The sequence below is a fragment of the Drosophila virilis genome, chromosome 4 (assembly GCF_030788295.1).
Source record: "Drosophila virilis strain 15010-1051.87 chromosome 4, Dvir_AGI_RSII-ME, whole genome shotgun sequence".
Taxonomy (NCBI): domain Eukaryota; kingdom Metazoa; phylum Arthropoda; class Insecta; order Diptera; family Drosophilidae; genus Drosophila; species Drosophila virilis.
In genome coordinates, this window is record NC_091546.1 from 8,640,365 (window position 1) to 8,663,961 (window position 23,597).

The following is a 23,597-nucleotide window of genomic DNA, read 5'->3' on the forward strand; positions in this document are numbered from 1 at the left end:
GCCTGACAGACGCAAGTGCTTCAATTAATTGGAGTGTTTTCTATATAATGTTAATTGGCAGAGCAGAGCAATTGCTCTCTCAGCGCGTGCGCAGAACGTTTGGATAAAAGAGGCTTTGCTTAGCAGTATCCCAGGCGGCCAGCAAGGACCAGCCGACAGTTGAGTGTGAGTCGCCCTTTGGAGCAGACGACAAGGTGCTCAGGCAGGCAGACCAACCGAAAGTGCAGTAACCAATAAACCTAGGTGGGGCACCAAGCAGAAAGTGGTGTATACACCAGAATGTACAATAACTATACAAAACGGAAAAATCAATTTTAATAAACAATAACAGTGGGATTCGTTGACTGTTTCATCCAAAGTGCAGTGAAAAACAGTTCGGAATACCCTGAAACTGCATCTGCCCATGCCAAAAGCAGTTCGCGCTACAAGTTTCTCTGCTTTAGCAGTAATAAAAAAATAAATAATAAAAAAAAAGTAAAACCGAGACTCGAACCCGTAACACACAGCGCCACTCGCCGTCGCCTCTACGCGACAGCCAAATCAACAGTTCGCTCGCTGCGAAAAAAAAAACAAACGTATTAAGATAGCAGCACGCAAAACAATACAAACGCAGTTTCAATGCTGTGTGCATGTGTGTGTGTGTGTGTGTGTGCATGTATACAGAAATTCTTGCCGCAAACACGTGTCACAATATAGGCACACGTTTTCTTAAATAACTTTTGTGTTTTTTAAGCGATCCTGTTGCAATTTTTAGCAGTATATCGTATTGTCCGATAGAATATTCGAATAAGCTCCAAAATAAAATAGCTATAAAATTAAAAATACTTGATATATATATGGTGTATACTCAAATAGAATCAACAATTTGTTGACTCTACCACACTTCAAATAGAAGAGATTTTCTCAAAAAACCGGGTTTCGATAACGATTTTTATCGATTTCCTGTAAGCGGGGCAAGTTATCGATAATCGGAAACAAACTCTGCGCGGGCGAAAGAAGTATCTAGGTTCGAAATTTCAAATCTCTAGCTCTTCGAGGTTCTGAGATCCTTGGGTTCAATTAATAATGGAAGAGCGTGACCCCTGACCCCATCCCCGTTTAAATATTAAATTAATTGTTGCACGTTTGAATATTTAGTTTCACCAGCCCATCGACAGTCCTTAACATGTTGGCGCTGTAAGCCGGGCAGGAGAAGAAGGATCCGCAGACTCCACTCAAAATGCACATCCGTTTGCCATCCGGACGACGCCTACATACGTACCTGAAAATAGGCACTTTTGTCTTGGTGGGCATCTTCTATTTTGCCTTCCTGTTCCGGGAATCGCTAAACGCATTCGAGCATCGGGAACGTACCACGACCTCCGGCTTTGAGGCGGCAGAATACGCTGAACCGTCGAAGCTAAAGCTCAAGCAACTGCATCGCCAACGCGTTAAGCAACGCATACGACCAAGTGTGGCGAATGGCAGCTCTGCAGTGGCTAGCGATATATCGGCCGGTTCAACGAGCACATTGAATCCGGCTTACGAGTATTCGGAGGAGCTGCACAGCCGCACCGAACGGGACTTAAAGCTGCGCCGCGAGCATTTGGCGACCGTGTGCGGGCGATACAAGCTGCACGATAAGTATCCGCCAAATCCCTGGGAGTTCTTCATATCGCCCGGCCACAACAATCTCGTGTGGTGCAATGTCTTCAAGGCGGCCAGCAGCACCTGGTTGTACTACTTCAACATACTGGGTGAGTAAAGAAAAAGGGCTAAAGTTGGGTTCATATAGGTTTTGCCAATCTTCACAATCTCTTCATTAAGCGAAAGAACTGCAATAAGCACCACATGTTGGTTTGAACATTATGATTATATAACAAAGAGTCTAGCTTACTTTTGGGGCCGTGAACCCATTGTCAATGGATCACAAGCTGCTTTGGTCTAAAAATCTATCTCCTCCCGTGCCTCCTCAGTTTGGAAGAAATGTTACAGTTCTAAGTTCTAAGAATCTGGACTAAATGTTAAATTTTGGAGAATCTGGAAGAAGTGTTAAATATTTAATCATCTGAAAAAGTGTTAGATTTCTAAGAACCTGGAAGAAATGTTAAATTTCTAAGAATCTGGAAGAAATGTTAAATTTCTAAGAATCTGGAAGAAATGTTAAATTTCTAAGAATCTGGAAGAAATGTTAAATATTTCATAATTTGGAAGAAATGTTAAATTTCTAAGAATCTGGAAGATATGTTAAATTTCTGAGAATCTGGAAGAAATGTTAAATATTTAATCATCTGAAAAAGTGTTAAATATTTAATAATCTGAAAGAAATGTTAAATTTCTAAGAATCTGGAAGAAATGTTAAATATTTAATAATTTGGAAGAAATGTTAAATATTTAATAATCTGGAAGAAATGTTAATTTTCTTCACACCTGGAAGAACTGTTATATTTCTAATAATCTGGAATAAATGTTAAATATTAATAATCTGGAAGAAATGTTAATTTTCTAAGAATCTGAAAGCTAGAATGACTGTAATAGGAGCTTCGCGTTCCATTTAGATTGTCTCCTAGTCGAATAACGAATTTGTGAAAGGGGCATAATGTATTTTCTCTTAAGTCTTAAGAGCTAGATTCCTATATCTTTCTATATATGTTTCCTCTATATCATGTTTTTGTTTCCTTAGCTGGCTACGATCTAAAGTATCTGCAGCGAACGGAAGTGCAGCCGCTGGAACTAGCCCGACAGCGCTTCCCTCGACCGGGACTGGCAGAGCTGCTGGAACTATTGCCCAGCGCATTGTCCTTTCTGTTTGTGCGCGATCCGTTCGAGCGGATTCTGAGCGCATATCGCAACAAGCTGGAGGGCAATCGCAACAGTTTCTACAAGGCGCTGGGCACCAAGGTCGTCCAACGTTTTCGCCGCCGCAGCGCAAGCGGAACGTTTCCCCGCTGTGGTCCCACCTTCGAGGAGTTCGTGCGCTTTCTCATCCAGGAGCACGCGACGGGCAATCGGTTTGACGAGCACTGGGCGCCTGTGTACAGCTTCTGCACACCTTGCAGCGTTAATTTCAGCATCATTGGCAAAACGGAGACATTCCAGCGCGACTCGGAGTTCATCATAAGGCAGGCGGGCCTCGAGTCCCTGCTGCTGGGCAAGCTGCCGCGACGCAAGCTGCGCAAAATCGCGAATCGCGCTCGCAACGGCGTCAAATCCGAGGAGCTGGTGGAGCGCTATTTTGCCGATCTCGATCGGTCCACATTGGACCAATTGCTCAAGATTTATCGCATTGATTTCGAGCTATTCGACTATGACTATCTCAAATACTACAATATGGTGCATTCCTGGAGCACGGATCAAAGTACAACCGCAACGACAGCCATTGGAAATGCAGGAAGAAGAACCGCAAATGCAACCTCAGCGCCAAGATCGATTATCGCTGGACCAGACTGAACAAGCTAGCTGAAAACAATCTTGAAACTGGAAAAGAAGATCACAACAAAAAGACAACAAATGAAACCCAACCGAATGATGAAACTACAAAATTAACTTAATCGAACAATGTGTTTGGCCAAATCAAAGTTTTCCAAATGTCGCACAGTATGTTCACAAAATCTTACACTGGGATGCCAATGACTTATTTTTATGCATTTTTTGAGGCAGTCGTTCAAATCCTAAACTTACAACTATACAGTTCCACTGGCACGCCCCCTTTTTAGGGACAATCCTCAGCGTAGTTCTCTCAGTTGCATTACTATTATTTTCCTAACACACACACACACACACACACACACACCACCTACCTTAAAAACGAACAATTTTAAGTATAAAAAAAAACCATATACATATATAATATATATATATAGATATTTACAATAAACATATTTACACCCTCGACGCATTCTCTATGAACTCTAGGAAAGATTTGCACAAAAAAAAAAAAAAAAAAAAAAAAATGCACAGCTGCATTTTACGTACAGTTCAGGTCTTCATCAATGTTTTTACCTTTTGTGAACCGAATGGGATGGGCTTTTTTCCTATTCTATCGCAAATCGCAAGTTAAAGGGGCTACAGAGAAGGCGAAGATCGTTAGCGAAAACAAATCTGCAAATATTTACAGAAATCTGATGTAAACTATTCATGTGATGTTTAAACTTAACGTATACACAACATATATGTACATATATATAGTGACATATCCATAGTCGCACCCACCCTTTAACATATCTTAGCACATAAGCATAAGCACAATTATAAACATTTCTAATATTGTAAACAAAGAGCCTGGTGATAACATCGACATTGGTCAAGATCAAACTGTCCCCCTTTGGTAGACATAAACAATTCACCCTAAATATCACGCCACTGTCAATGTTCCCATCAGAGTACTATCCCACGCATAATTGCTGACGCAGCTCAAACTTCACTCAATTTTGACTCAAACTCTCTCAAAGCGAAGTTTGCTAAGCGACCGCAACAGTTAGATAAATCAGTTCATATTCGGGAAGCAAATCTGAATGTACTCAACAAAAGTAGCCGTTAAGTGAAAATAATAAATTGAAATATATTTTTTTATAGTAACCTAACGTGTAAAACTTAATTGGCGCAGCCGGTAGGATACGTCGGGAAAAATTAAAGATCGCTAAAGGATAATTAATTCCCAGATCTAACGCACAATCGCGACCGAAAGTGTTGTCGGAGTGTAATAAAAATTTTCTCGAATACGTATCCGCACAAGAACCTTCGGGTCATTAGTAGCTTAATAATATTGACCCTTTGGGCAATAAAGCTACTACAGTTAATAACGACTGGCTTTGCATATCGTTTGATCCCTGCAATACGTTATTACTGAGTCTTTTTAAGACACACACACAAAAAAAAAAAAAAACATTTACACAATAATCCATCACAAACTTTAACTTAAAATAAAAGTGCAAAATCAAAGAACAATAAAGTTCAAACCTACAAACTCAAAACTATTCAAAAAAAAGTGTATTACACCAAGATGACAATGGAATTATCAGAACAACACCTCAACCAGGCCCTTTCACAACTTAGACAGGTGCCAAGCTTTGACGGATCAACGGATCAACTAAACGCCTTCATTAAAAGGATAGATTACATCCTACACCTGTATCCAACCCGAGATGTTAGACAACATAGCATCTTATACGGAGCCATCGAATTGCAAGTCACAGGAGATGCTCAGAGAATATCACAAAGGACAGCAGCCAACACTTGGCAGGAGCTGAGAAACGCATTGATTGAAGAATACAAAGTGCAGACACCATTTGAAGAACTCCTTCGACGCTTATACAACACGAATTACCAAGGAAACGTCCGTAAGTTCATCGAGGAGCTCGAGAATAAATCTTTTGTTATTTTAAATAAGTTAGCACTAGAAAATATACCTAGCAATACAACCCTTTATACAAATGCTATGAATAACACAATCAAAGATGTTATTACAAAAAAATTACCAGATAGGCTTTTCATGATGTTAGCCAGACACGACATTACGTCGACACAAAAACTAAAGCAAGTAGCTCAAAGAGAGGGATTATATGAAAATAGCGTTACTGAAAAACCTAAAAATAATAATGTTCAGGGAAATCCAAATAACAATCGTAGGAACATGGGAAATTATCAGCAAAATGCTAACCCAACCACCATTTCAAGTGGCTATTCCAACACGAATCAGAGTTATCACGCACAAAATAAACAGCATAATAAGTCCGAAGACAATCAGAAAGCTCACCACGAGTTCCAACAGAAATTAAGTCAAGGTAGATACCAAAATCCCTTAAACTACCAAAATCAGTCCCATTCACGCTTGAATGCACCAAACCCTCCGACTAAACGTCAAAGAGATAGTAACAGTGGGCAGATGAAAATGGATACATCCGAAAATTTTCATCAGCAAGCCTCGGAACAAACAGAAGAAATCCATTCATAAAATTGATTATGAATGACGAAGTTCTAAAATGTGTCATCGACACAGGTTCAACCATAAATCTAATGAAAACAAACCGCTTAAATTTTCCAGTTTACAACGAAACATTAAAGGTTCACACCATAAATGGTGTTATTGAATTAAAACAAAGTATACGATTAGGAGCAAGCAAAATTTGTCCGAGCAAACAAAAATTCTATATTCACGACTTCTCAGAGCATTATGATGTTCTGATTGGGAGAGAATACCTTGAGGCATGTCAAGCAAAAATAGACTATGCACAAGGATCCGTAACCTTAGGAGAATTTAACTTTTGTTTTAGATATAATGACGAAGAGGTCGAAGAGGACATGACCGCACAAGAGTGCCTTGATCCACCCTCAACAGAGGACAGACCATTTAACTTCGCTATTAATAATGAATTAATAGAAAACAATGAGTTTAGGCTAGAGCACCTAAACTCAGAAGAAAAAGAAAAAATAAAAAAAGTTTTACATGAATTTCGTGATATCCAGTACCATGAAGGTGACAATTTGACTTTCACTAGTACAATTAAACACAAAATTCTAACGAAACATGAGGACCCAATTTACAAGCGTCCATACAAATATCCTCAAATATACGATGAGGAAGTAAATAAACAAATAAGCGATATGATAAAACAAAATATCATACGTAAATCCAAATCCCCTTACTGCTCACCAGTAATAATCGTTCCAAAGAAAAACGATGCATCTGGAAAGCAAAAATTCCGGTTAGTCATAGATTACCGCAATCTCAATGAACTAACTATTAATGATAAATACCCTATCCCGATCATGGATGAAATATTAGACAAACTTGGAAAATGTCAATATTTCACAACCATTGATCTAGCCAAAGGCTTCCACCAAATCCAAATGGATCCTGGTTCAATACCCAAGACCGCATTTTCGACTAAACATGGCCATTACGAGTACACTCGCATGCCATTTGGTCTTAAGAATGCACCTGCAACGTTCCAACGTTGTATGAACAATCTCTTAGAAGATTTAATTTTTAAAGATTGTCTGGTCTACTTAGACGACATTATTATTTTTTCCACTTCATTGGAGGAACACATTTTGTCGCTACAAAAGGTATTTAAGAAGCTTAGAGAAGCTAACTTAAAACTACAGTTGGATAAATGCGAGTTTATGAGAAAAGAAACTGAATTTCTCGGTCACATCATCACAACTGAGGGTATAAAACCAAATCCCAACAAGATACAAGCAATTGTCAAATTCCCAATTCCAAAAACCCCAAAAGAAATTAAATCATTTCTAGGATTATGTGGTTTCTATAGGAAATTTATACCAAATTTCGCTAATATAGTAAAACCATTAACACTTAAATTAAAAAAGGGAGCAAAAATCAATATAAAAGACAGAGACTACGAGCTAGCGTTTGAAAAGCTAAAAGTACTCATAACATCCGACCCAATTTTAATATACCCTAACTTCGAAAAACCATTTTCATTAACTACAGACGCGAGTAATATGGCAATAGGGGCCGTCCTTTCGCAAGAGCATAAGCCTATATGCTATGCAAGTAGAACTCTCAACGAGCATGAGTTAAATTATTCAACGATTGAAAAAGAATTATTAGCAATCGTTTGGGCCACTAAATACTTTAGGTCCTATCTCTTTGGTCGACAATTTCAAATCCTTAGTGATCACAGACCACTCGTCTGGTTAAATAATATGAAAGAACCTAACATGAAATTACAAAGGTGGAAGATCAAGCTAAATGAGTTTGATTTCCAAATTAAATACGTCCCAGGAAAAGAAAATTATGTGGCAGATGCTCTGTCCAGAATTCAATTAAACGAAAACTTCTTAGGCGAAGATACAATTAGCACAAGAGCAACAATACATAGTGCTCAAGAAGACAACAGTAACCATTTACAAATCACAGAAAGACCACTTAATTATTATAATCGACAAATAGAATTTGAAAAAGGAACCGAGAACGAAACAAAAGTTACGAATTACTTTCACAAAACCAACATAAAAATTACGTACAAAGACATGACTAATACGCATGCCAAAGAATTAATAAAAGAATACTTATGCACAAAGAAAAGTGTGCTATACTTCCACAACGAAGCAGATTTTCCAATTTTTCAAGAAGCCTACTTAGAAATAATAAGTCCGAATAATTCAACAAAGGCAATGAAAACTAGTACAAAATTAATAGACCTTCAAACATACGCAGAATTCAAAGAATTAATATTAAAAAAGCACAAAGAATTATTACATCCAGGAATTGAAAAAACTATCAATTGGTTCAAAGAAACCCACTATTTCCCAGATTATCAAAATCTAATTCAAAATCTAATAAATGAATGTGAGATTTGCAACATCGCAAAAACAGAACACAGAGATACAAAATTAACTTTCGAAATAACTCCGGAAATCGCTAATATCCGAGAAAAATATGTAATGGATTTTTACATAGTAGGAGATAAACAATTTTTATCTTGCATTGATATCTATTCAAAATTTGCATCATTAATAGAAATAAAAAGTAGAGACTGGCTAGAAACCAAACGAGCTATATTACAAGTGTTCAACCAAATGGGTAAACCCATCGAAATAAAGGCAGACAAAGACTCAGCTTTTATGTGCACAGCTTTACAATTATGGCTAAAATCAGAAGCAGTAAATATTAATATAACCACTAGTAAAAACGGTATATCCGACGTAGAACGATTTCATAAGACAGTTAACGAAAAACTAAGAATCATTAACAGCGACTCAGACGTCGAAAATAAACTTACAAAATTTGAAACTATACTCTACACGTACAATCATAAAACAAAGCACAAAACGACTAACAGAACACCAGCGGACATATTCATATATGCAGGTACACCAGAGTATGACACTCAAGCTAATAAAGAAAAACTAATAAATAACCTCAACAAAAACCGAAGAAACTTTTAACAATTTAATTGAACAAAGTAAAGAATTCAATAACCTTATACAAATCGAATACCTAGTAGAAAAATTAAACAGAGAAATAAACGGCTTAAAAATAGCCAAACGTAGCAAAAGAGGTTTAGTTAACATAGTAGGAACAGCATATAAATACTTATTTGGAACATTAAATCAAGAAGACAAAGCAGAAATTGAACAAAAAATAAGCAACTTAGCAGAAAACAGCGTTCAGGTTAACGAATTAAATTACATAATAGAAGCTATAAACAAAGGAATAGAAATCATGAACGAACTAGATCAAGAGAAACAAAAAGGAAAGAAATTAGATATCCTTATATTTAACTTACAACACTTTACAGAATATATAGAAGACATTGAGATGGGAATGCAGCTCACAAGATTAGGAATTTTTAACCCAAAATTACTAAAACATGACTATTTGTTGCATGTTAATTCTGAGAAATTGTTGAATACAAAAACTTCCACTTGGTTTAAATCAGATACAAACGAAATACTGATAATATCCCATATTCCTCGAGAAATAATAAAAAGCCCGGTATTCGAAATAATTCCATACCCGGATGAAAATAATAATATTTTGACAGAAATAGCTCATGAAAAATATTTTACCCAAGATAAAAAAGTTTATAGCAGAGAAACAAAAAAATTAATTAATAATGAATGTTTAACAGGAATTTTAAACCAAATAACATCAGAATGTAGTTATACTAAAATTTTGCAAAATTTTCAAATCAACTACATAGAACCAAATATAATTTTAACTTGGAATTTACCAAAAACTATATTAAACCATAATTGTATAAATAACGAAATAACAATAGAAGGAAACAATATAATAAAAATCTTTAATTGTTCATTGCAAATTAATGAAATTTCAATTTCAAACAATATGTTAGATTATACTCAAAGCATTTACGTAAGCAATGATGTTATAAAATTAGAACCACTTTCGTTTGTACAAACGAAACAAATTATAAATGCACATACAAAATTTAACAATGTATTCCAGATAATTACAATAACCATATTTGTAATCATATTAATAAGTTTAACACTGTATTTGACATATAAGTTCAAAAGCATACCTAAGAAATTAATTATAAAATATAAAAAACCCAAAGTAGAAGAAACACCTACAATAATAGGAGATATACCAATTGTAAAAGAAGAAAATGTTACACTATATCCAAACTTAAACACCTGAGGACAGGCACTTTTCTAATGGTTGGGGGAGTGACATATCCATAGTCGCACCCACCCTTTAACATATCTTAGCACATAAGCATAAGCACAATTATAAACATTTCTAATATTGTAAACAAAGAGCCTGGTGATAACATCGACATTGGTCAAGATCAAACTGTCCCCCTTTGGTAGACATAAACAATTCACCCTAAATATCACGCCACTGTCAATGTTCCCATCAGAGTACTATCCCACGCATAATTGCTGACGCAGCTCAAACTTCACTCAATTTTGACTCAAACTCTCTCAAAGCGAAGTTTGCTAAGCGACCGCAACAGTTAGATAAATCAGTTCATATTCGGGAAGCAAATCTGAATGTACTCAACAAAAGTAGCCGTTAAGTGAAAATAATAAATTGAAATATATTTTTTTATAGTAACCTAACGTGTAAAACTTAATTATATATATATATACATAATTGAATATTTTACGTACATATATAAACAAAACCTTTACTTATTATACCTATTTTCGATTGTATTCCATGTAAATGAAACCGAAATTGAGGAGCAAACTTGAATTATGTTTCAACGATATTATTCAACTTTTTTGTTGGCAACTTAATAAAAGTCTTAATAAATAAATAGTACATAAATGTTTTGTTAATAATCTAATACTAATGCTAATGCTAATGCTAATGCTAAAATGGTCGAAATATTCGAAAAAAAAGGTTGGTTTCACATGGGTATCGTTTTTTGGTCCACAACTTTTTAAAACCCATCGAATTTCATTTTGTTTATATGTCAATGAAAAGTAGGAATTCTTACGAACTTAAAAAGATATCGCATGCCCAAATCAGACGATATTTAAGCGAGATATTCAAAAAAGTTTTTGATTTTCGAACCGACCCAGAATTTGAGAAAAACCTAATGTAACCCGTTTGATTTTTTTTTGTCGATTTATGTCAAAATTAAGATTTTTATATTTCTTAATGCCAATCGACACTGAAATCCAAAATGCTCTAAAATACCAAAATCGAACACTATTTGGCCGAGATATGCTCAAAAAGATGGAAATCGTTTTTTGGTCAACAACTTTCTGAAACCCATCGAATTTCATTTTGTTTATATGTCAATGAAAAGTTGGAATTCTTACGAACTTAAAAAGATATCGCATGCCCAAATCAGACGATATTTAAGCGAGATATTCAAAAAAGTTTTTGATTTTCGAACCGACCCAGAATTTGAGAAAAACCTAATGTAACCCGTTTGATTTTTTTTTGTCGATACTGAAATCCAAAATGCTCTAAAATACCAAAATCGAACATTATTTGGCCGAGATATGCTCAAAAAGATGGAAATCGTTTTTTGGTCAACAACTTTTTGAAACCCATCGATTTTGAGAAAAAGAAAACCCTTAAGTTTTTTCTGTTGAATTTGAATTTTGTAATGCCAGTCGAGGCTACCGATCCCTATTAAGGAGCTAGCAAGGAGATTGCGATAGCTAAAGATACCCGATATATATATATATATATTGATATTCTAGAAGCGGAGACCGAGACAATTTATGGGTAATAGCCCTGTGTTATGTAAATGTAAACAAAGACAAGTGCAGTACACATTATGCTCGGGGCCCTATTGACTGTGATTGTTGCCAGAGCCGCCGACCTGTAGGTTCCATTGAGCATCTCCTCGACAAAGGTGCGCAGGTTATCGATGTGCCGTGCGCCCGTATACCTTTGGATAACTCGACCGTCCTGGAACCAGAGAATTGTCGGCACAGTTTTTATGTTCAGTTCATTGCAAATGGATCTCTCGGACACGCAATCGTACTCGGCAATACATAAAGTCTGATCGGTCAATCCTTTGGCCAGTTCCGTCCAAATGGGCGCCAGTTCCGTGCAATAGTGGCAAGTGGATGAGAAAAATTTGATAAAAAATCGCCCGCTGGCAATTGTCGCCCGGAACGTATCCGATTTCAGTTTGAGCACACGGCCGGGCGTGCAGCTCGTTTCGGCTCTGCGTACACGATCCGCCGGATAATTGGAAATATTTGGCAGGCTCAAAAACTTGATCAATGTGTAGAGCTCAGCTGATCCGTTGAAGAGTTTGTATTGCGTGCCGCCCTTCTCGAATAGCGCTAAACTTGGATAGCTGCTTATATTTCTATCGATACAAAACTTTTCATGTTTTTCACAGTCCATGGCGGCAATTGTAATATTATTATTATTATTATTGGAGCTGTGCTCGATGGTGGCCAGCAAGTTAGTTAAGAGCACGTACAAACGGGAACAGCTCGAACATCCTGGCACATAAAACTCAACAAAAAAAATGCGACTTTTCGAGGCGCTTTCAAAACTCTCCGGATTGAGCGACACGATCGATTTGCCCATTGATAATTTTGCCGGAACGCTGAAGTTTGCCAGAAGTATAAACAAAGTCAATTGAATTGGACACGTTTTGACTAGCATAATTTTCAAAATTTGACAAAAAAAACATTCTTTTACATCTATATCAAAGGTAAGTACGTCCTGTTGCTTTACAGCACTAACCAAACAACATTTAGACTGGGACATGCCGAACGAAAATAGTGTGCCGAAAATTATTGTAGACATCAGGTCCAAAAACGCGAGCAACTGAGCAACTGAGCAAGATATACATATGATGTCTTCTTATTCGCTTACACTACGGGCAACTGCTTCGGCTTACTCTCTTCCATATGATTTGTGCTGTGTCTTTTTATCTCGCTCACACTTACTCTCAGTGCTCTCTCTCTCTTTCTAAATGTTGTTTGGTTAGTGATAAACTAAAAACTAATTAGCTCGATGCAAATTATATATTATATATATATTTAATAGATATTTTACTTTTATATGAAGGCATTTTCTTTTTCTTTTTTTTTTGCGTACAAGCAAACAATCTTTTTGCAACTCAATTATCAAGATTTTAGTTTTAAATAATATGTTATTCTATATTTAATCAATATAAATTGTTTTATTTGCATAGATCAATATTGAATACGTGTAATCGCAATGCATGTTTTTTTTATTTATTTATATATTTATGGAATGTCACACCTTTATTATGCAAGGTGTGACAATCAAATAGATATATATATATATATATATATGTTTACAAACGAGTTGGGTTAACAATAGGTATAAATAATTATTAGGATATAGAATTATCGGTAATAGAACTTATATATACTTATTAACTAAATGTTGCCCTCGGCAAATGTTAATGTCAAGCAAAGCACATAAAACAATGCAATGCAAACACGGCCTTGGCATGCTTTATCTTGGATCCGATTTTATAAATCCGAATCCGTACATACACTATAAAATCCAAAATAGTTTAAACATCGATATATGCAGATTATTGTTGAAATTTTAATCATTTCCTGTATGGAAAGCCTTTTCATAGCTAACCAGCTATACACATATTTTGAAAACTTCTAGTATTGGACGCCTGTTGGAAATTGTTAATGGTTCAATTACTTAACTTAACTAATTGTTTATCGTATTTGCTTTGTGATATGGTAATAATAAATAAGCTTTGCTTTTGCAATTATACTTAATGCTGCTATCCTACTCTTATAATAATATATTTAATTATTTCTGCCTAAATATATTGCCATGCGTATATGTACAATGATAATTTAGGAATATTTTTACACAGCTGATGAAAATGGAAATTTAACGAGCTGAAAACTAGTTGCATACATACAATATTAGAACCTATTTTAACTTATGTTTAATGTACAACAGTAAATACTTAGGATTGTTTTGATTAAATTATACATAAATATACATTTAGAGAACAACAATGAGTAATCGGTTAAAGCATAGTATATAGTTTTTTTTTTTTCTTCATTTCTTTACGTTTTCAGCTCCAAAAAGTGTTCATTGATGTACACACACACTGTACATACATGCATACTATGATGTATTTGGGACAATCGAAGAAAACTAAAAAGAAAAAAAAACCAGCTAGTTGATTTTGAAGTGCGGCGGCGGCCAATTATTTGCGCTCCTAATTAAACGAGATCTATATAAGTAGTTAATCGCATATCCATATTTATCGAAACTCTACACAGAAATACCCAATGGCAACAAATCTGAAAGCACAGCGGCCTTCCCTCAGCTGCCCCTGGACATGGGATGGGTGTGCACATTTAGGGATCAGCAGCATCTGCTTGCTCAGAGAACGCCTCATACGTCTGGCCATAGCAACATCGGCGTCAAAATATACTTATATATCAAAACAAATTGTTTGCCTTCTTTACATGTTTTGTGTCTGTCTCTTCGCTCTCTCTCCCCTTGCGCCTGTCAATCTAATCGGCCAGGATCATCATGCTCTTGATGCTGGCCACCTCCGATTCGAGTCGCTCCAATTGGCTTTTGAGCATTTGATCGCGATCCACGTTGGCGACAACAGCAACCGATACGACAGCATCTTTGGGCGCCAGCAGCTTGCGCTGAAACTGTGCCGTCCATTCGGCGCTGGCAATCGAAATGCCCGAGTCGCGCTCGTCGCTGGAATTGTCGCCGCCATCGTTCCATGCGGGCGGCGAGGAGCGATTGCAGTTGGGCTCCTGCTTGATGTGCTGCAGCGATAGCAGGGCCGTTGCGGCCGCATCCTTATCGCCCAGATGCGACTTGTGGCGCAGCTTCAATGGCAGACAGTTGTTGGCTTCGCTGCCATGTGCTGGACTGCTGCGCTGCATGCAGGCCAGCGCATGCGAATCCTGCGAGCGAGCAGCCACATCGGCAACATCATGCTCCTGCTCATCATCGCCGGAAACGGCGCCTGACGACGAGGCGCACGAAGACGCCGACGAGCGATGGGACGTCAGGCATGTGGTCGAGGACAGCATGTGATCGTAGCTGGGCGAACAGGCACGTCTCGACAGATTCAGCACGCTGGCCGCAGCCGAGCTGACGACCGCGGAGCAGGTGCTGCTCACTGTATCCACCGCACTGCTGCTGACGGCACCCTCCACATAGCTAGCTTCCAGCTGATCTTTGCTGATGGCAACGTATCCGGCTGTGGGTGAACTTGCGCTGGCATTGGCATTCACTGGTGCAGGTGTATATATCGTCGCGCCGGCTGGCGATGCCGCGCCTACAGTCGCCGCGTTGTATAGCGCTCCAACGGCCACAACTTTGCGCAGACTGTCCAAATCCTGGGGTCTCACGTTGCGGTGCAGCGCTTGTTGCAGCACATGCAGATTGGCGATGGCGTTGCTTGGCGGCCGGTTGTGTCCATCCATTGAGGCTGAGGCTGGAGCAGCGTCCTGCACTTGCTGATGATGGGCTGGCTGTTGCAGCTGGTGGTACGGATGTGAATGCGAATGCGGATGGGATTGGGGATGGGGCGGCGGCGGTGGTGGTGGTGGTCCATGCTGCCCCAGATGATGCTGGCCATTCTTGTTGGACGATGATGATGATGTCAATGACTCGCTGGCAGAATTGCCGCTCGGTCCGTACACGATGGGCGAGAGCAAGGGTGCATTGGAGCTAATGTAGCCGCTGTGTGTGTGCGCGGTCGGTGAGCTGCAGCCGGCACCAGCCGGCGAGGAGCCCGAAGATGAAGAGGAGCAAGAGTTGCTGCTGCTGCTCATCTTGGCGCGCTTCGTATTGCTGAGCACCTGCTCGCTGGTGGGCAAAGAGGCGAGAATTTTCTCCACGCTCACCAGATTCTCGCCCGAGATATTAAACTTATCGCGAATAGCGTCCAGCTGCGCCTTCAGCACATGATTCTCTTTGGTTAACTCAATAACACGCTGCTCCAGGACCATGTCGTTGTAGCGCCGCTTCTCGCGACTTCGTTTGGCCGCCTCATTGTTGCGTCGCCGCCGGTCCCAGTAGCTTTCATCCTTCTTGTTATCGGGCGTAAACTCGCGCTGTTTGCGCTGCGAGAAGAGCTCCTTCTGGGCGGCCGTCAGTGTGGATTGTGCCTCACCCACGGCGCTGCTCTGTCCGGCCGATTTACTCATCAAACTGTGGCCATGGCTGTCCGCGTAACCGTTGCCCGGCACAAACTTGCTCAGGCTGTGCGAGTGGCCGTCCGACATGCCGCTATCGTTTGACTGTGGGCTTATTGAGCCGCCGTACATGGACAGGGGATGCACTGCAGCATAGATAAATCAAATGATAAACAGTTGCAAAGTGTTCACTTTACCGAATCTACTTACAATTTGTGGCCTCGTTGGAACTGCCGTTCATGGACAGACTGGGTGAAATGGTTGCCAAGCGCACACTGCTCATCATGGATACGGATACGGATGCTGCGACAGCAGATGCTTTATTCTGCGATTGTGTGGGTGTACCGGCGAGCACCTCGGGCATTGCGGTCGGCGTCGTGATCACCCGCAGTTCCTGCTCCTGCTTAAGCGGTAGCAGCTGCGCTAATTGGCTGCTTACGCTGTCCCTCAAGCGCTCTTGTTCTTCTTGCTGCAGCAGCGGCAGCTGAAGCTTCTGCCCTGTTTGTCTAACTGTAAAGAAAATGCAAGATCAACTTTAATATGAGGCCACAATTCAGTTTTCTTTTATAGATTTTCCATATTTTAGAATTTTAGTTAATTATACATGCATATAATATTATAATAATATTTAATATATATATATTGTATGTACGTTAATTATTGTGAACACATTTTAATATGATCTTGTTTGGCCAAACAAACATACACTACATACATACGTATTTGTATGCATGTGGGTATATGTTACATACATACACACACACACATGCATACGCCTGCTCAGTCATTGTTTATCTGGTCCTTGGCCTTGTCTTTTTCTTACACACACACATGCATACATATTATAATTTTGTACATGCATACAATTGCATGAATAAGCATACATGCATGCATGCATACATGTACGTCTTGTGTATGCATGTATGTATGTAGATACGTGTACTGTATGCACATGAGCTTTCGTTTTTAAGGCGGCCAGCCATTTACACAATGATTACGGCAAATGATGCAAGAATCAGTGAATTAGACGACAGCACCAGCACAAAGAACGCACAACAACAAGTACACGTATACACTCAATCGACACACACACACACACACATGCAAACGAAAATGGCAACGTAAACAAGAAATCACACGGATTGGTCGGTATTCTGTTTTGTGTTGCTGTTGCTGTTGCTGTTGTTGTCACCTCACCCTCACCGTGACCATCAAATTGGCATTTGCAGTTCAACGTGCTACAGCACACACACACACACGCTCGCGCACACATACATTCATAATCGTTTCTATAAACTGGCTACTCACGTCAGCAGCCAGACGCTGCCAACGTCGTAGCCGCCGGCAACCCCTACGACTCCTACGCCGACAGCAGCAGCCACATTGGTACAAATAAAAGCAACAGACGACGACAACACTTCGCTGCAATCGGTGCGCCGCTGCCGCTGTCGCTGCCGCTGCCTGTGTCGAAATTCACAAAAACAACATGACTAAGCGCGCTGCTGCTGCGCGCTCTCTCACTCTCTCTTTCTCTCGTGTGTCATTCTACTTTTTCATGGGTTTTGTTTTGCGTTTTAAATTAACAATCAGAAATTCTGAATGTTGTTATTGTTGCACTTACATCTAGCTTTAATATTTGTTGCTGATACAGTAGTGCACTGCGTATGCAGTGTGTTGAAGCCGTTGCTGTTGATGTTGCTTTTGTTATTATTTTTTGTGTTGCTGCACAGTTTATCGGTTAAATTATTGTTCTGGACGATGTTGTTGTTTTTAAATATAAATAAACTTTTAGTTGTTGCAGTCTCATGAAAAAAGTTAACTTTTCGCTCCAACGGGCTTTCTATCGACATAATGTTTTAAGTGCCCGATCACATTTAATTATTCAAGCATTGTTCATGTAATTGCACTGTTGACTTAACATTAGCATTAACATTCAGATTTGCAATTCGATCGGATTGCCAAACAAGCCAAACACACTGATGCATGTGCACTTGAATGTTTATTAGTAATTCCAGAATAAGTTTTTACACTAGAATGCACTTGAAGTGAAGATTAAGTGTTCTTTTTATTATTATTATTATTATTATTTTGTAATTTTTTGCATGTCCCAAACACTTGTAACGGTTGTTTAGATTTAACTGTCTGGGATTTGATTGCACTCCATTCACAAAATATAACGCGGCTCGCAAGCGCATCCACAACCGCTTCGAACGAATGCTGAATCGCAATTGAATTTGTAAAAGCATTTCACTCGGCAGCCGCAGTCCAATCGGAGCCCGGTCACGTTGCCGCTGCACGCAGTAGCGACACGCGACTGCCTTCGAACATCGAACATATGCCAACATGTTCGAAGCTAACAACCAGAACTGTGGGCCATTGAGAAAAGTGAAATTTAACGGTTTGCAATCTGATTATACTCTTATGAACGCTGCCCGCCTGTTGCGCGCTGCCAGTTGCAACCGATCACATTGCCATACGTATATACATACATACATTCCATGGTTGAGTAATCAACGGCAATCAGAAATCATTTTGAGCTGTACATTTGAAAACTAGAACGTGACTGCGTCTGTTGGCTATCAGCGGTGAGGTGAGTGACAATGGCAGTGATAAGGGCGGAAGGTGTTTTATGAGGATATTGCGTTGCATTTAACTGGGCACTCCGCATTCAATGTATCCATGCATATGCCCATGTATGTGTATTCTTGTTTGTATTTATACATGTGTTTTCATGTGCACAATGTTTTGTGGTGACGCAAGCGTCTTACTTAGAACGCCCACGGATTAACCTGGCTGGAAGGTCGTCTGGCAGGGTGCCTCTCTAAGGATGCTTGCACTAATTTAAGTGCTTACATCTTAAATAATTGAAGTGAAACAGTCGTAGATACATTATCTATCTCATTTAATCTAGACTTGTTTATATTATTGCTTATCCTGTATCCATAATCATTTAATAAGCCTAATAGAATGATGCTCAGTTCAATGAATGATTCTGAGTTTGATGAATGATTCTAAGTTTGATGAATGATGTTGAGTTTGATGAGTTATCTTGGAAACAAATTGCAAAGTCTCTTTTTTCGTTCAATTTTTTTTCTATCCACGATCCAGATCTCTGATTCAGTAAAATTGTAAAGCAAAAACCATTCTGAAATGAACTTTTATAAGAATCCTTGGCAATGAATTTGAGCTTGAAACTTTATACCCAATTAACAGTAGGGAGAGGTGAGCTTGCTTAAATCTCATTTCGATTAGATCTTTGATATAGAATTTAAACCTAAAACCTTATATAACAAATTCTAGCGCCGCTTTTTCACTAAAAAGAAGCTGATGAAGAAACTCCAATTAATTTTACCCTTTTGTTCATTTGCATCAAGTATGTACATATGTAAAAATGTAAAGAATATAGATTGTGTGCAAAACAATTGCAACAACATTTTTTATAATAATAACTAATTAACAATTCCCATATAAGTCTACAGTTACATAAGCGATAATAATGCAAGCCGGAGTTTTTTTTATTGTAAGACTCGCATTGATAATTCAGTTCTTCGGATTCCAAAAACAATATTATATATATATTTTTTGACATTGACAGTTACTTGCGTCATTATAAACAATCTATATTTCATAATTGTGAGCGTACTTTTATGTATTATTCAGTAATAAATTCGAAATAATACTCATTATCGCAAAATTATCAAAATCGGGCAATGAATATGAATATGAATATGAATATGAATATGAATATGAATATGAATATGAATATGAATATGAATATGAATATGAATATGAGTATGAATGTGAATATCAATATGAATATGAATATGAATATGAGTATGAATGTGAATATCAATATGAATATGAATATGAATATGAATATGAATATGAATATGAATCCGACTCGAGCTCCAGCTCCTGCGACAGGTACACGTGATCCGAGCCACTTCCGTTCAGGATGCAGAATTTTAAAATCTGGATATGTTAGCATTATTCAAATGCAAAGATTGAATGTTTGCAGTTAATTGCGTAAAGAATGATATAATGAATGTAAATGAGAATAGGAATATAAAATTTGCTCTTAGGTTATAACGCAGGTGCATGGCTTAGTATATATGTACACACATCTGTGCGAGTGCTTATGTATGCACATATTAGAGTGAGATAATGTTAGTGCAAATACGCCGGACTGTTACGAAACAGAGCCGTCGTCATCGGCGTCGAAATCGGCAGAGCAGCAACAGCGAACGTAATATAAGCTGTCGCCAGCTACACAGCTCAGCCAGCCCGCCGACCCGCCCCCTTCGCCTTACGCAGCACTGCCACCACGCCTCCTAAGGCTGACGACGGGCTATTTATACTTGATACTTGCCGGGCGCTGGCGCTGATCACGTGTCGGGAAATGTGCAGTCGACAGTGCAACGCTCCCGCGACAGTGGCTCACGTGTTCGCGACTTGAGTCCGCGATGGAAATGAGCGAGTCGCCAACTTTGTGCGCATGATTTCCAATTGTTACAATTCTTATACTTATTTTTATTCGTATTCATATTTCTATTCATATTCATATTCATATTCATATTCTTATTTTTATTCTTTCTCTTATTCATATTCATATTTATTTTCATACTCATATTCATACTCATATTAATATTCATATTCATATTCATATTCATATTCATACTCATATTCATTTTCATATGCATATTCATACTCATATTCATACTCATATTCATACTCATATTCATACTCATACTCATACTCATATTTATATTCATACTCATATTCATTTCATTGTTCTATGACTTTAATTTATTTCTCCTGTTCAACTCACAAATACTAATTAACAGTTATGAGTCATTTATTTTTTATTTTTTTATATACTCGTGTTCTCTGTTGTGTCACTCAGCGAGCGGGGAATTATGTAATATTCTGAGTTGTTGTAAATGCAAATGAATGCATGTATTGACAAAAATGCACTTTCTACCCTTGTCCGATGCGGATACATTATTTGTTAATATTGAATATATAATAAAACTATAGAAAATTAATATTTATAATACGAAACATGGAAAACAAGTCCCGATTTGACCTAGAAAGTGGTTCAACGCTAATTGTATTTTCTAAAGAATCGTGTGTGCGGGGGGAGCTGGCTTTACAACGTGAAAAATCAAATCCATCCAGACATGCTCCCGGTTTATCCTTCAAACCCTGTCCCCCAATCATCGTGTTCCAACCTGTTTGCGGCGCGACACGTTGCGAAGGTAGCTGTGCTGTTGAAAAAACGTGAGTCGGCCAAACGGCAAACGTGACAGCATGTTCGAAGCGATTTCCGACTGGCCTACTGAACAGGTAATGGCGTTAAAAGGCGGCAAGCGGGGCGTACATGTTAGGAGCGCAAAAAAATAACAAAAAAAAAAACAACATTTCGCAATTTACCTTGTACGTCGTTGGCACGTTGCAGAACAAAAGGGTGGGTCGTAGGAGTCCAGACGGACACTGCGATTATTCGTTATTCGGATTATGCATTCAGCAAAATTACAGTTACTCGCTGCGCCCATTGCATGACATACAAAACGATGCTAATGGCATGCGATAATTGTTGTTATTAAGCCACGAAAACATTTTGTCACCTGCAACGTGCAGTGGACTGCAGGCCTAAGGCAAATTGTGAAAAGCAAATATCAATGCATTAGTATTAATATGGGTCGCTGCAGAGCGGGGCGAATCGAGAGAGGCGCTGCTTGTAGCTTTCGTCTGGCCGCAGAAGTTTCAATTTCAAGAGCAGCCGCGTCGACGTCAGCGTCAGCGTCGGCGTCGGCGTCAACGTTGGTTTTGGCTTTGGCCGCGTAATGAGTGCAAATGTGAATGAACTTGCCGCAGACGCACACGCAGCCAGCTACTCACTCACACACACGCTTGCCGACGCTCTCTCTTATCTTCTGTCGCCGTCATTTTGCCAAACTGAACCAAAAATCTGAACTAAACAGTTTGGGTTAAAAGTTTCACGCGAAGTTGACTGCGATCGCTGCCCATGGGCAAGGGGGGAGTTGGTGCTCCGTTAGACTGTTCTAGACAGATAATAAATTCCATACCACCCCCTCCCCCCCTAAAACTTTTTACATGAATATATTAACATGCATGTGCATGTTTGTATATGTTTTAACACAATTGATGTGTGTCTGTATTATATATGTATGTATGTACTTGTTCTTTGTCCTATTTACATTTCATACTTTCGAATATGTTTATTATACGCGCTTATCAGGCACCTCGTAAATCGGTTTGGTTTCATTTTATCACACGACAAGAGAACGGTAGAAATCATTTGATATAAGCGGCAATGGCAATCGCAGCAAACAAGAAAGAAAGCGTTACAGCAATCGGAGAGTAAGAGCAACAGAGAGGGAAGCCGATAACACCATATATAAAAAGCTTCTGTGCATACAATAACATGGTATGCATATACATAGATAGTTATGTACGTATGTATGTGTGTAGAGTTAAATACGCAGCAGCGCATTGGCTGCCAAAGACTCGAAAGCTTTGAAGAAATTTGGGTCTTGCTCTAGTTTTCACAACCAAAGTTCAATGATCGATTGCAAAATCCAAAAGCTCATGCGTGAGGGCAGTAAAGGAGGCAGCGAGCGAAAAGAAAGAGAGTGAGAGAGCCAAACAGTATAATGATAATAGAGGCTCTCTTGCGTCATGCAGAAGAACTCGCTCGTCATGTGTGGAAACATCTACGCATCGAGAGGCAAACATATGCATGTACATACATATGTATGCATGTGTGCATGTATGAATGAAATGAAATGGAGGACGCGCGGACTTCGCTTTCTGCTTTCTTTTTATCGAGCAACTTTTGCGCTTCGTTGTAATTGTTGTTGCCTTTGTTATTAATGGGTGAATGCAAGAAATGCGTCATACCCAATTTATATACATGTGCATACATATGCAAGTGTACGGCACTTAGTACACATATTTAAATATTTATATGTATGTATGTAGGTTCTTGTAAGCCAAATATCCTTATCCTATATCTAGATATCCTTGCACACCTGTTTATATATGTGTAGCATATTTATGTATAGTGTGTGAGTGTGTGTGTTTGATTGATTTGGTTTTTTTCAGGTGACAAAAAAAAACACAAAATATTAGAATAAAATTATAGCAAAATACAAACAAAAAATCTTTCCGTTAGCTTTTCGACCCACACACACGCACACATGAATGGAAAGTCAATGCACGCCGCGACAGCGACGCAAATCTCACAAGTAAGAGTAATAATAGCTGTATCAACAACAACAACAACAATGGCAACGGCAACAACGTGACATACTTACAGTTCGGCTTTCTTTTATACTCTGTAATGCAATTTGTCATAGAATTTCTAATAACTTATTTTTTGCTAAGTTCCAAAATATTTTAATGACCAAAAATGCATTTCAATGATGAAGTTTGTCAACTATCTAATGTTAATGTACATACATATGTAATAGATAAAAAGATAGAATTTA

At 38.6% G+C, this 23,597-nt stretch overlaps 3 protein-coding genes across 3 annotated transcripts; 1 reads left to right on the plus strand and 2 right to left on the minus strand.

Moving 5' to 3' along the window:
- The first annotated feature begins 145 nt into the window (after positions 1-145).
- Positions 146-4,538, plus strand: LOC6628098 (carbohydrate sulfotransferase 11). The gene is made up of 3 exons (XM_002052386.4): positions 146-243; positions 1,138-1,736; positions 2,663-4,538. The coding sequence occupies exons 2-3, from the start codon at positions 1,220-1,222 to the stop codon at positions 3,427-3,429; spliced, it is 1,284 nt and encodes a 427-aa protein (XP_002052422.1). The 5' UTR covers positions 146-243; positions 1,138-1,219; the 3' UTR covers positions 3,430-4,538.
- Positions 4,539-11,659: 7,121 nt separating this feature from the next.
- Positions 11,660-12,487, minus strand: LOC6628097 (thioredoxin domain-containing protein 5 homolog). Its single transcript, XM_002052385.4, has one exon. The coding sequence runs from the start codon at positions 12,485-12,487 to the stop codon at positions 11,660-11,662; it is 828 nt and encodes a 275-aa protein (XP_002052421.3).
- A 1,407-nt stretch (positions 12,488-13,894) lies between these two features.
- vri (nuclear factor interleukin-3-regulated vrille) lies at positions 13,895-18,315 on the minus strand. Its single transcript, XM_002052384.4, has 3 exons — positions 17,705-18,315; positions 16,294-16,593; positions 13,895-16,229 (listed from the first exon to the last, which is right to left on the minus strand). The coding sequence occupies exons 1-3, from the start codon at positions 17,931-17,933 to the stop codon at positions 14,431-14,433; spliced, it is 2,328 nt and encodes a 775-aa protein (XP_002052420.1). The 5' UTR covers positions 17,934-18,315; the 3' UTR covers positions 13,895-14,430.
- Positions 18,316-23,597: the final 5,282 nt, after the last annotated feature.